Source organism: Anser anser (assembly GCF_964211835.1).
Source record: "Anser anser genome assembly, chromosome: 33".
Lineage (NCBI taxonomy): Eukaryota > Metazoa > Chordata > Aves > Anseriformes > Anatidae > Anser > Anser anser.
This window is the reverse complement of record NC_139754.1, coordinates 175,742-189,035: the sequence shown is the minus strand read 5'-3', so window position 1 is coordinate 189,035 and position 13,294 is coordinate 175,742. Positions and strand designations below refer to the sequence as shown.

Below are 13,294 nucleotides of genomic sequence, written 5' to 3'. Positions count from 1 at the left end.
CCGGGGAGGGAGCGGGGGGCGCCCCGCGACCGTAGCGACCCCCCCGGGAACCGGTAAATCCCCTCCCCTCCCTTGGGTTAAAACGGGGAGGGGTGGCTGCGGGTGTCCCCCCCCCCCAGCCCTAAGCGGGGGTGGGCGGCGTGTCCCGGCCCTGCGGCACGCGTGGGCTGCGTGTGACGTGTGCGTGGGTGTGATGTGTGTGGATGCGTGTGCATTGCGTGTAGATGCATGTATTGGATGTACATGCATGTGCGGTGCGCGTATACGTATGTACATTGCAGTTACATGTATGTGCAGACCGTGTAGACGTATGTAGGGCATGTACATGTATGTGCGGTGCGTGTATATGCATGTAGTGCGTGTACGTGTATGTGCGGTGAGTGTACGTGTACGTGTGTGAGTGTATATGCATGTACATTGCATGTCTGTGCATTTACATTGCAGTTACATGTATGAGCAGTGCATTTATATGCATGCAGTACATGCAAATGCATGTGCTGTGTGTGTATACGCATGCATGTTGCATGTATATGTATGTGTAGCGTGTGTACATGTATGTGCTGGGGGTGTAAATGGACGTGCTGTGTGCGTACGTGCATGTAGTGTGTGTAGATGTATGTGCTGTGTGTGTGCAGGGTGTGTATATGTATGTATATTGCATGTATGTGTATGTGCAGTGAGTGTACGTGCATGAAGTGCGTGTAAATGTATGTCCTGTGCGTGTGTAAGCATGTGCAGTGCATCGTGTGTGCATTGCACGCGTGTGCTGTGTGTTATACTTGTCGTGTGTGTCCATGTATGTGCCGTGTGTGTCCATGTATGTGCTGTGCGTGTCGATGTATGTGCTGTGTGTCCGTGTATGTGCTGTACACGCATGTGCTGTGCGTGTGTTATGTGCTGTGTGTGTTGTGAGCGCTGCATTGTATGTGCTGCATGCATCACGTGTGCATTGCATGTGCATTGCGTGTGCATTGCATGTGCGCTGTATGTGAATTGCATGTGCTGCCGTATGTGTAGCACGTTGTATGTGCTGAGCATCGCGTGTGCTGCGTGTGCTGGGTGTGAGACGCTGGGGGGGGGTAATGGCACGGGGTGGGGGGGGGCACCCATAGGTGCCAGCATGTGCGGGGGGAATGTGGGGGTCCTGCCGGGTGCCTTTGGGAGGGGGAAATCGGGGGGGGGATTGGGGGGGCAACTTGGGGGGGGATTTGGGGGGGCACTTGAGGTGGGGAGAATTTTGGGGGGGGGACCTTGGGGTACCCCAATGGGGGGGGGGGGCTCCTGGCACTTGGGGTCCAATGGGGGGATTGGGGGGGAGTTTTGGGGGGGGGGGGCACAGCATGGGGGACACTTTGGAAAACCCATTGTGTGTGGGGGTCCATAATACATGGGGGGGGGGGACGCACTTGAGGGGGCGGGGGTCCCGTGCCCCCTGACCCCCCCCTTCTCTTCCCCCCCCCCCCCAGGCACCATGCCCCCCCCCGCCCGCCCCTTGCGCAGCGCCGCCCTCCTCCTCTCCATCACCCTCCTGGCCCAAAGCCGCCCCCACCCCTCCCCTCGCCTCCCCGGCCCCTTTTTCCCCCCTCCCCAAATCCCTTCCTCTCCTCTTCCTCGCCGCCGGACGAAGTCCTGAAGGAGCTGGAGGAGCTGGGGAGGCTGCGAGCGGAGGCCAAGCGGGACCGGGAGCGAGGAGGAGGAGGCCGAAGCTGGGCCAGCGCCCGGCAGCTGCGGCAGCAGCAGAGCCTGGAGCAGCGGCTGCTGGAGCGGCGCTACCAGGAGCTGGCCGAGAGCCGGCGGCAGGCCCAGGCCGCCCGCAAGGCTGCCGCCGAGGAGGAGCGCCTGGCCGACCTGGCCTCCGACCTCCTGCTGCGCTACCTCCTCCACGGGCCCGCCGCGGCCGCCCAGGATAAGAGGTCGGAGGAGGAGGAGGAGGAGGAGGAAGAGGAGGAGGAAGGGGGGAGGTGGGAGAGGTTGGGGGAGAGGGGGGGAGAGGGGGGGAGAGGGGCGGCGTGGGGAGGGCGAGCGCCGGGGCCGAGGCGATCTCCATGAGCAAGGCAATCCCGATGGGCAAGGCGATCCCGATGGGCAAGGCGACCCCGATGGGTAAAGGGTTCTCCATGGGCAAGAAGATCCCAATGGGCGAGGAGGTCCCAATGGGCAAGATGATCCCAATGGGCAAGAAGATGCCGATGGGTGAGGAGATCCCAATGGGCAAGATGATCCCCATGGGTAAGGAGATCCCCATGGGCAAGGAGATCCCCGTAGGCAATGGGTTCCTCATGGACAATGAGATCCCCATGGACAATGAGATCCCAATGGACAATGAGATCCCCATGGACAACGAGGTCCCCATGGACAACGAAGTCCTCATGAACAACGAGATCCCATGACCAATGAGATCCCCATGGCCAACGAAGTCCCCATGGCCAACGAGATCCCCATGGCCAACGAGATCCCCATGGCCAACGAGGTCTTCATGGGCAAAAAGATCCCTGTGGGCAACAGGATCTTCATGGGCAAGAAGATCCCAACGGCCAACGAGGTCGCCATGGCCAACGAGGTGCCCATGACCAATGAGATCTCCATGCGCGGTGACATCTCCGTGCGCGGCGACGTCCCCCGGCGTGGCAAGATGCCGACACGCGGCGGTGTCCCCATGCGTGGCGATGTCCCCATGCGTGGTGACATCTCCATGCGTGGCGGGATGCCGATGCGCGGTGATGTCATCTCCATGCGTGACAACATCCCCAACCGTGGCGATGACGTCAACCGCGAAGACATCCGCAACCATGATGACGTCAACCGCGATGGCATCCCCTTCCGTGCCAACGTCCCCAACCGCGATGACGTCTTCAACCGCGGTGACGTCCCCAACCGCGACGATGTCAACCGCGATGACGTCTTCAACCGCGCCAACGTCCCCAACCGCGCCAACGTCCCCAACCGCGAAGACGCCCCCAGCCGCGCCGCCGTCCCCCCGCTGGCCCAGGAGCTGGCGGAGGCGGTGCGGCCGGCAGATGAAGATGATGAGGATGACGAGGAGGCGGCGCCGGACGCGCCGCTGGACCCGGGCACCATCGACCAACTGATCGAGCTCTCGAGCCGCCTGCACCTGCCGGCCGACGACGTGGTCGACATCATCCGCGACGTGGAGCAGAAGCGCAAGGAGGAGGCGGCGGCAGCCATGGCGGTGGCGGGGGGGGCCCTGGGATTGGCCCCCCCCGACGATGACGTCACTGATGACGACGGCGATGACGTCATCCCCGCCAAAAGCCGGCACCGCGGCGGTGGGGGTGGCGGCGGCGGAGGTGCGCCGACGTTGTTCCAGCCCCCGCGGTTGAGGAGTTATCGGCGGGGGGGGGGCTCAAGGGGGTAGGTGCCCCCCCCATAATGGTTGCCCCCACCCCCAATAAGGGGACCCCCGAATGTGTGACCCCCACCCCAAAATACCCCCAAGGTGCTCCATGAGCCCCCCCTCCCAGTTCCCCCAATCCCAGAGCCCCCTTCCCAGTCCAAGACTCCCCCCATTTCCCAGTTCCTCCAGTCCCTGACACCCCCCATTTCCCGCTCCCAGTTCTCCCAGTTTCCCCAGTTCCCGACTCCCCCCTCCATATCCCAGTCCCCCCAGTTCTCCCTCCCAGTTCTCCCAGTACCCCCCTATGTAAATAGCCCCCACCACAACTTTTGCTAACGAATAAAAGCGACTATTTTAGTACGAGTTACCCTCATTATTGGGGCCCCCCACTAATTACCCCCGGCTAATTACCTCCCCGGCTAATTAACACCCCCCCGGATGCTAACTGCCCCCCCCCAATTAATTACGCCCTGGTGTTAATTAATCCCCCCTCTGTGCTAATTGTCCCCTTCCCAAGCTCGTGTCCCCCCTCTCGTGCTAATTACTCCCCCTTGTGCTAACCGACCCCCTTGTTCTAATCGCCCCCCCGTGTTAATTACCCTCATCTCATCCTAATTACCCCCCTTCCATGCTATTTACCCCCCCCTCCCATCCCAATTGCCCCCCCGGTGCTAATTACCCCCTCTCCCATGTTAATTACCCCCCTATCATGCCAATTACCCCCACCATGCTAATTGCCCCCCCTCCCATGCTAATTACCCCCCCCACTAATTATCCCATGCATCAGCCGAGTCTCCGCACATTTTTATTCCGAGGGGGGGGTCCCCCCAACGCCCCCTCCCCATTTCGGGGGGGCCCCGTGAGAAGGGAGGGGGCTGGGGGGGTTCCCCGCCCCCCGCGCATGGGGGAGGGGCTGTATTTACAGCGGGGGGGGGGCGCCCATCCCCCCAGCCCGGCTCCGTTTGGGGGTCCTGGGGGGGGGCCCCCCCTGGGGGGTGGGGGGGGCTACGCCAGTCCCATCTCCTCCAGGACGCTGCGGGGGGATTCGTCCTCCTGGGGGGGGCATAAAAGGGGGGGGGAGCAGAAAAAGGGGGGGGGTCAGGAACCTGAGGGGGGGGCACTAAATGTGGGGAGGGGGGTCACAAACCCAGGGGGAGGTCAGAAAATTTGGGGGGGGGGGTGTCAGAAAATTAGGGGGGGGATCAGAATATTGGGTGGGGGTTAGAAACCAAAAGGGGGGGTCACTAAATTTGGGGAGGGGGTCACAAACCTGGGGGGGGGGGGTCACAAACCAAAGGGGGGGGTCAGGAAAGGGGGAGGGGAGGGTTGAAACCCGGGGGGGGGTCAGAAACCAAAAGGGGGGGGGGGTGTCACTAAATTTTGGGAGGGGGTCACAAAATTTTTTTTGGGGGGGGTCACAAACCCGGGGGGAGGGGGGGGCATAAAACACGGGGGGGGGGTGTCACAAACCAAGGGGGGAGGAGTTAAAGACCTAAAGGGGGGGCATTAAATTTGGGGAGGGGGTCACAGAAGTGGGGGTGGGGGCACAAATCGGAGTGGGGGGGAGCACAAACCAAGGGGGGGGGGCCCGTGCCCCTTTTGGGGTCCTTCTAGGGTCCCAGCACCCCCCTGGAGATCCCATAACCCTTTTGGGGTCCCCACAGCTCCCATCACCCTATAGGGATCCTTTACCCACTTTTGGGGTCCCTAAAGCTCCCATCACCCTACAGGGATCCCGTTCCCATTTTTAGGGTCCCATCACCCTATAGGGATCCCACAACAGTTTTGGGGTTCCCTATGGGTCCAATCACTCTATGGGGGTCCCATGCCTCTTTTGGGGTCCCTACAGATCCCAAGGCCCTATAGGGATCCCATACCCATTTTTGGGGTCCCTACGGATCCCATCACCCTACAGGGGTCCCATAACCATTTTGGGGTTCCCTATGCGTCCCATCACCCCATGGGAGTCCCATGCCCCTTTTGGGGTCCCTCTGGGGTCCCAGCACCCCATAGGGATCCCGTACCCATTTTTGGGGTCCCTATGGATCCCATCACCCTATAGGGATCCTATACCCATTTTTGGGGTCCCTATGGGTCCCATCAACCTATAGGGACCCCATACCCATTTTTGGGGTCCCTACATCTCCCATCACCCTATAGGGATCCTATAACTATTTTGGGGTTCCCTATGGCTCCCTACGGGTCCCATCAGCCTCGTGCCGGTTTGGGGGTGTCCCCGCGTCCCTTTTGGGGTCCCCGGGGTGGGGGTTTGGGGTCGGGGGGCACCTCCTGCAGCAGGTCGGCCTGCTCGATGGCCTTGAGGACGCTCTTCTTGGAGGTGTCCTGCACCTCGCCGCCCATGACGAACTCGTCCAGGATGAAGTACGCCTTCTCGAAGTTGAAGATGATGTCCAGCTCGCACACCTGGGGGGGGCACGGCCGTCACCGGGGGGGGCACGGCCTTCACTGGGGGGGGCCCCCCACCCCGCTACGGGGGCTGGGAGCCCAAAAAATGGGGTTGGGGGGCACAGAAATGGGGTTGGGGGCACAGAAATGGGGGTTGGGGGGCCCAAAAATGGGGGTTGGGGGGCCCAAAAATGGGGTTGGGGGGCCCAAAAATGGGGAGAGGGGCACAGAAATGGGGTTGGGGGGCCCCTGAGGCCCCTAAAACGGGGCTGGGGGGGGGGTCTGGGAAACCCAAAATGGGGCTGGGGGTTTCCTGAGCCCCCAAATGTTTTTTTGGGGTCCCTGACCCCCCCCCGAATTGGGTCTGGGGCTTTCCTGGAGCCCCCTAGAATGGATCTGTGGGGTTCCTTTGACCCCAAAAGGGTCTGTGGGGTTCCTGAGCCCCCCAAATGGATTTGTAGGGTCCCCAACCCCCCCAAACTGGGTCTATGGGGTCCGTAAACCCCCTGAATTGGGTCTATGGGGTCCCTGAGCCCCCCCAAATCGGGTTTGGGGGTTTCTGAGACCCCAAACCAGGTCTGTAGGGTTCCTGAGCCCCCGAAATGAGTCTCTGGGGTTTCTGAGCCCCCCAAACGGATCTGGGGGGGTTCCCTTGACCCCAAAATGGGACTTTGGGGTTTCCGGGCCTCCCAGACGGAGCTGGGGGGGTTCCCTTGACCCCAAATGGGACTTTGGGGTTCCTGAGCCCCCCAAACGGATCTGGGGCGGTTCCCTTGACCCCAAAATGGGACTTTGGGTTTTCCGAGCCCCCCAGACGGATCTGGGGGGGTTCCCTTGACCCCAAATGGGACTTTGGGGTTCCTGAGCCCCCCAAACAGATCTGGGGGGGTTCCCTTGACCCCAAAATGGGACTTTATGGTTTCCGAGCCCCCCAAACAGATCTGGGGGGGGGGGGTTCCCTGGACCCCAAAATGGGACTTTGGGGTTTCTGAGCCCCCCAAATGAATCTGCGGGGTTTCTGAGCCCCCCAAACGGATCTGGGGGGGTTCCCTTGACCCCAAAATGGGACTTTGGGGTTCCTGAGCCCCCCAAACGGATCTGGGGGGGTTCCCAGCCCCCCAGACGGCTCCGTAGGGTCCCCCGAGCCCCCCAGCGGGGCGCGCGGGGCCACTCACGCTGCCGAAGTACTTGTCGAGCAGCTCGACGTAGCGGTGGATGAGCTCCAGTGTGATCAGCTCGTTGTCCTGCCCCTCGATGGCGCAGCAGAAGTAGAGGCTGGCGTACCTGGGGGGGGGGCACGGGGGGCTGGGGGAGCGCCGCCGGGGGGGGGGGGGCGCGGGGGGATGGGGGGGAGTTGGGGGGGGATGGGGGGGTGGGGGAAACGGGGAGGGTGTGGGGGAATGGGGGGAAGGGGGGAAATGGGGGGGTGTGGGGGAAATGTGGGGGGTGGGGGGATGGGGGGTGTGTGGGGGGGTGTGGGGGTGTGGGGGAAACGGGGGAGATGGGGGAATGGGGGATGTGGGGGAATGGGGGTGTGTGGGGGAATGTGGGGAGTGGGGGAAATGGGGGGGCGTCGGGGAATGGGGGGGTATGGGGGAAATGGGGGGACGCGGGGGATATAGGGAAATGGGGGGGTGTGGGGGAAAGGGGGGAGATGGGGGAAATTGGGGGGGGTGAGGGGAATGGGGGGGTGTGGGGGATATGGGGGGAATGGGAGCGTATGGGGAGGATGTGGGGGGAAGGGGGAATATGGGGGAAACGGGGGATATGGGAGAATGGGGGGGGTGGGGGAAATGGGGGGATACAGGGGGAACGGGGGAAATGGGGGGGATATGGGGTAAAGGGGGAAATTGGGGGGGATATGGGGGAATGGGAGGATATAGGGGAAATTGTGGGGGTGGGGGGAATGGGGGAGATTGGGGAAATGGGGGGGATACGGGGGAATGGGGGGGGTGGGGGAAATGGAGGTATGTGGAGGAAAGGGGGGATATAGGGGAAATTGGGGGGGGTGGGGGGAATGGGGGGATATGGGGGAATGGGAGGAAATGGGGGGAAGTGGGGGAGTGCAATGGGGCCAGGGGCAATGGGGCCGGGGGCAACGGGGCCAAAGGCTGTGGGGCCTGATCAATGGGGCTCAATGGAAGCCAATGGGGCCAGATACAATGGGGCCAGAGTCTATGGGGCACAACCGATGGGGCTGGAGGCTATGGGGCCAAGCCAATGGGGCTCAATGGAAGCAATGGGGCCAGACACAATGGGGCCGAGCCAACGGGGTTGGATGCTATGGGGCCAAGCCAATGGGGCTGAAGGCAACGGGGCCAGAGGTTATGGGGCCAAGCCAATGAGGTTGGGGGCTATGGGGCCAAGCCAATGGGGCTGGATGCAATGGGGCCAAGCCAGTGGGGTCGGAGGCTATGGGGCCAGAGGCTATGGGGCCAAGCCAAGAGGGCTAGAGGCTATGGGGCTGGATGCAATGGGGCCAAGCCAACGGGGCCAGAGGCTATGGGGCCAGAGGCTATGGGGCCAAGCCAATGGGGCAGGACACAATGGGGTTGGATGCAATGGGGCCAAGCTGATGGGGCTGGAGCCTATGGGGCCAAGCCAATGGGGACCGAGGTGATGGGGCCAAGCCAATGGGGCTGGGTGCAATGGGGCTGGATGCAATGGAGCCAAGCCAATAGGGCTGGAGGCTATGGGGCCAAGCCAATGAGCTTGGAGGCTACGGGGCCAAGCCAATGGGGCCAAGCCAATGGTGTTGGATGCAGTGGGGCCAGACGCAATGGGGCCAAGCCAATGGGGACGGAGGCTACGGGGTCAAGCCAATGGGACCAAGCCAATGGGGTCGGAGGCAATGGGGTTGGAGGCTATGGGGCCAGAGGCTATGGGGCCAAGCCAATGGGGCTGGATGCAATGGGGCCAAGCCAATGGGTTCGGAACGGAGGCTATGGGGCCAAGCCAATGGGGCTGGATGCAATGGGGCCAAGCCAATGGGTTCGGAGGCTACGGGGCCAAGCCAATGGAGCTGGATGTAATGGGGCTGGATGTAATGGGGCTGGATGCAATGGGGCCAAGCCAATAGGGCTGGAGGCTATAGTGCCAAGCCAATGAGGTTGGAGGCTACGGGGCCGAGACAATGGGGCCGGATGCAATGGGGCCGGATGCAATGGAGCCAGAGGCTATGGGGCCAAGCCAATGGGGCTGGATGCAATGGGGCCAGAGGCTATGGGTCCAAGCCAATGGGGCTGGATGCAATGGGGCCAAGCCAATGGGGTTGGAGGCTATGGGGTTGGAGGCTATGGGGCCAAGCCAATGGGGCTGGACGCAATAGGGCCAAGCCAATGGGGTCGGAGGCAATGGGTCCAAGCCAATGGGGCTGGATGCAATGGGGCCAAGCCAATGGGGTCGGAGGCTATGGGGTTGGAGGCTATGGGGCCAAGCCAATGGGGCTGGACGCAATAGGGCCAAGCCAATGGGGTTGGAGGCAATGGGTCCAAGCCAATGGGGCTGGCCGCAATGGGGCCAAGCCAATGGGGTTGGAGGCTATGGGGTTGGAGGCTATGGGGCCAAGCCAATGGGGCTGGACGCAATAGGGCCAAGCCAATGGGGTCGGAGGCAATGGGTCCAAGCCAATGGGGCCGGCCGCAATGGGGCCAAACCCCGGGGTGCCGCCACCCCCCCCCCCCCGTCGCCTCCCCCGCGCGCCCCCCACCTCTTGTAGACCACCTTGAGGTCGCGCCACTCGAGGAAGCTGCACATCTTGGGCTTGCGCGCCAGCACCAGCTGCATCAGCTCGCGCACCAGCTTCCGCTTGTCGCGCTCGGCCGTGGCCAGGAACCACTTCTGCAGGCGCAGCTTGCCCTGCCGGCTGAACAGCAGCATGAAGCGCATCTGCGGGCGGCACACGGGTTAGAGGGCGGGGGGGGGGGGGGTCCGGGCGGGGGGATTTGGGGTGTGGGGCGGGGATTTGGGGGGGTTGTGGGGCGGGGGGTGGGGGTACGGGGGGAGATAGGGGGCTGGGATGGGGGGATATGGGGGGATTTGGGGGGATTTGGGGGGATTGTGGGGCGGGGGGTGGGGGTATGGGGGAGATATGGGGCTGGGATGGGGGGATATGGGGGGATTTGGGGGGGATACAGGGGGATTTGGGGTGTGGGGTGGGGATTTGGGGGGTTATGGGGTGGGGGGTGGGGGTACGGGGGAGATATGGGGCTGGGATGGAGGGATATGGGGGGATTTGGGGGGACTTGGGGTGTGGGGCGGGGGTATGGGGGAGTTGTGGGGCGGGGGGTGGGGGTACGGGGGAGATATGGGGCTGGGACAGGGGGATATGGGGGGATTCGGGGGGATTTGGGGGGATATGGGGGGGTTGTGGGGCGGGGGGTGGGGGTACGGGGGAGATATGGGGCTGGGATGGGGAGATATGGGGGGATATAGGGGGGATATGGGGCTGGGATGGGGGGATATGGGGGGATTTGGGGGGGATACAGGGGGATTTGGGGTGTGGGGTGGGGATTTGGGGGGTTATGGGGTGGGGGGTGGGGGTACGGGGGAGATATGGGGCTGGGATGGGGGGATATAGGGGGATTTGGGGGGACTTGGGGTGTGGGGCGGGGGTATGGGGGAGTTGTGGGGTGGGGGGTGGGGGTACGGGGGAGATATGGGGCTGGGACAGGGGGATATGGGGGGATTCGGGGGGATTTGGGGGGATATGGGGGGATTTGGGGGGGTTGTGGGGCGGGGGGTGGGGGTACGGGGGAGATATGGGGCTGGGATGGGGAGATATGGGGGGATATAGGGGGGATATGGGGCTGGGATGGGGGGATATGGGGGGATTTGGGGTGTGGGGTGGGGGTATGGGGGGATTATGTGGTGGAGGGTGGGGGTACGGGGGAGATATGGGGGGATTTGGGGGGATATAGGGCTGGGATGAAGGGATATGGGGAGATATGGGGGGATAGGGATTAGGTGGGGTTATGGCGTGGGGGATGGGGGTACGGGGGAGATATGGGGCTGGGATGGGGGGACATGGGGGGATTTGGGGGGATATGGGGGGGTTGTGGGGCAGGGGATGGGGGTACAGGGGAGATATGGGGCTGCGATGGGGAGACATGGGGGGATTTGGGGGGGATATGGGGCTGGAATGGGGGGATATGGGGGGATTTGGGGGGCTTTTGGGGTGGGAGGTGGGGGTATGGGGGTATATGGTGGGCTATGGGGGGCTATGGGGTGTGGGGTGGGGGTATGGGGTGGGATATGGGGCTGGGATGGGGATAGAGGGAGGGATTGGGGGGATATGGGGTGTGGGTAGGGGGGAGATATGGGGGGATTTGGGGGGCTTTCGGGGTGGGGGTGGGGGTGTGGGGGGAAGATATGGGGCTGGGATAGGGGGATATGGGGCGATATGGGGGGATATGGGGTGCGGAGTGAGGGTATGGGGGTATATGGGGGCTATGGGGGGCTATGGGGTGTGGGTTGGGGGTGTGGGGTGGGATATGGGGGTGGGATATGGGGCTGGGATGGGGGGATATGGGGGGGATATGGGGCGTGGGGGGGGAAATGTGGGGCTGGGCTGGGGATATGGGGGGTTACGGGGGGTTACGGGGCGGGCTGTGGGGCTGGGTCGGGGGGCTATGGGGTGGGCTATGGGGCTGTGGGGTGGGAACGGGGGCTATGGGGGGGCTACGGGGCTGCGATGGGGGGCTACGTGGTGGGGGTACGGGGCTATGGGGGGATACGGGGGGTTTTGGGGGGTTTTGGGGCGGGGGGGGGCTGTGGGGTGGGGGCGGGGCCGTGGGGCCGGGGAGCGAGGTGTTGTACCCCCCCCTTCCACGTGACCCCCCCGTTCACGTGACCTCCCCCTTCCCACGTGACCTCCACCCGCCCACGTGACCCCCCCTCCCGCCCGATGCCCCCCCCCCCCCCTTCCCGCCGCCTCAGCCCCGGCCCCGGGGCCGCTCACCATGGCGCCGCTTCCGGTCCCCCCCGCTCGGTTCCGCTTCCGGTCCCCTCCCCCGCTTCCGCTTCCGGTGGGCTCGGCAGCCGCCGCCGCCGCCGCCGCCGCCGCTCTCCGCCGCCGCCGCGCCGGGCCCGGCCTCACCGCGCATGCGCCGCTTCCGGGAGGGGCGGGGCCCGCTGCCATGGCAACGGGGCGGGGCCGGGAGGGGGAGGGCGGAGCCGTTGCCCCAGCAACGGGCCCACAGCGGGGCGGGGCTGAGGCTCCGTAGCAACGGTTGCCAAGGGGCGGGGCTTGTTGCCACGGTAGCGCCCGCGCTGTCGCCATGGCAACCGGACAGAGGCCGGGGCGGGCCTGGGCCCACATCCATGGGGCCTGGACCCACATCTATGGGGCTGAGACCCCCCAGACCCACACCTATGGGGCACAAACCCCTCCCAGACCCACATTTATGGGGCCTGGACCCACATCCATGGGGCACAAACCCCTCCCAGACCCAAATCTATGGGGCCAAAACCCCCCAGGCCCAAATCTATGGGGCCGAGACCCCTCAGACCCAAATCTATGGGGCCAACCCCCCCCCAGACCCAAATCTATGGTGCCAAGACCCCCCAGACCCACGTCCATGGGGCCTAGACCCACATCCATGGGGCACAAATCCCTCCCAGACCCACATCCATGGGGCACAAACCCCTCCCAGACCCACACCTATGGGGATGAGACCCCCCCCAGACCCAAATCTAAGGGGCCGAGACCCCTCAGACCCACATCCATGGGGCACAAACCCCTCCCAGACCCACATCTATGGGACTGAGAGCCCCCAAACCCAAATCTATGGGGCCGAGACCCCCCAGACCCATGTTCATGGGGCCTAGACCCCCACCCATGGGGCACAAACCCTTCCCGGACCCAAATCTATGGGGCTAAGAGCCCCAGACCCAAATCAATGGAGCCAAGACACCCCAGATCTCCATTTATGGAGCACAAATCCCTCTCAGACCCACATCTATGGGGTCGAGACCCAAATCTATGGGGCCGAGACCCCCTGAAATCCACCTTTCCGCAAATTGGGGTGGTTGGAGCCCGGCTTCCTCCCCGCGAGATCCCGGCCTCAACCATCCCGCGGTCGCTGCAGCCGAGGTCTCCAGCTCGTCCCTCCTCACCCCGTCGGCTCCTCCGCCACCCGCACGGTGGAGAAACATCTCGAGATGGTGATCGTGCTCATCGACGTCCTGCAGGAACCTCCTGGACGGTTTGTGCCTCGCTGTTTGGTCTTCCCAGCAGGTATCGGGGTGGTTGAAGTCCTCCAGGAGAACCAGGGAGACTGAGAGGTTGCTTGGAGCTGTCTGAAGAAGGCTTCATCTCCTCCTCTTCCTCATCTGGTGGCCGTGGTATCAACAGTGGATGTCTGCCCTTTAATCTGTACCCATGAGCTCCCAGTCTCCAGGAGGAACCAGAAACAATTTGGGAAGACCTGGCCGGGAGCGGAGAAGATCTGAGAGGACGCAACCGTGGCTGGAAGGAACCTGGGAAGATGCAAGAATCGATCCAGGAAGACCTGGCCATGGTTGAAAATAGTC

General features: G+C 63.6%; 2 protein-coding genes across 2 annotated transcripts; one reads left to right on the top strand and one right to left on the bottom strand.

Annotated features, from left to right (window-relative positions):
* Positions 1–6: 6 nt before the first annotated feature.
* LOC310888299 (uncharacterized protein) lies at positions 7–3,438 on the top strand (the record flags this gene model as incomplete). The annotated part of the gene is made up of 4 exons (XM_083814893.1): positions 7–53; positions 1,467–2,009; positions 2,051–2,229; positions 2,328–3,438. Coding segments are annotated over 4 exons (1,818 nt in total), but the record flags the coding sequence as incomplete, so codon positions are not given.
* Positions 3,439–4,145: 707 nt separating this feature from the next.
* LOC310888321 (AP-1 complex subunit sigma-1A-like) lies at positions 4,146–11,915 on the bottom strand. The gene is made up of 5 exons (XM_083814914.1): positions 11,721–11,915; positions 9,471–9,649; positions 6,937–7,045; positions 5,642–5,779; positions 4,146–4,408 (listed from the first exon to the last, which is right to left on the bottom strand). Exons 1-5 carry the CDS (start codon positions 11,898–11,900, stop codon positions 4,361–4,363), a joined length of 654 nt encoding a protein of 217 aa, XP_083671040.1. The 5' UTR covers positions 11,901–11,915; the 3' UTR covers positions 4,146–4,360.
* Between the last annotated feature and the right edge of the window lie 1,379 nt (positions 11,916–13,294).

Coding starts and splice junctions, on each gene's coding strand:
- LOC310888321 (XM_083814914.1), bottom strand. CDS start 11,900: ATGGCAGCGGGCCCCGCCCCTCCCGGAAGCGGCGCATGCGCGGTGAGG. Junction 9,650..11,720: donor GGACCGGAAGCGGCGCCATG/GTGAGCGGCCCC, acceptor TGCCGCCCGCAG/ATGCGCTTCATGCTGCTGTT. Junction 4,409..5,641: donor AGGCCGACCTGCTGCAGGAG/GTGCCCCCCGAC, acceptor TGCCCCCCCCAG/GAGGACGAATCCCCCCGCAG.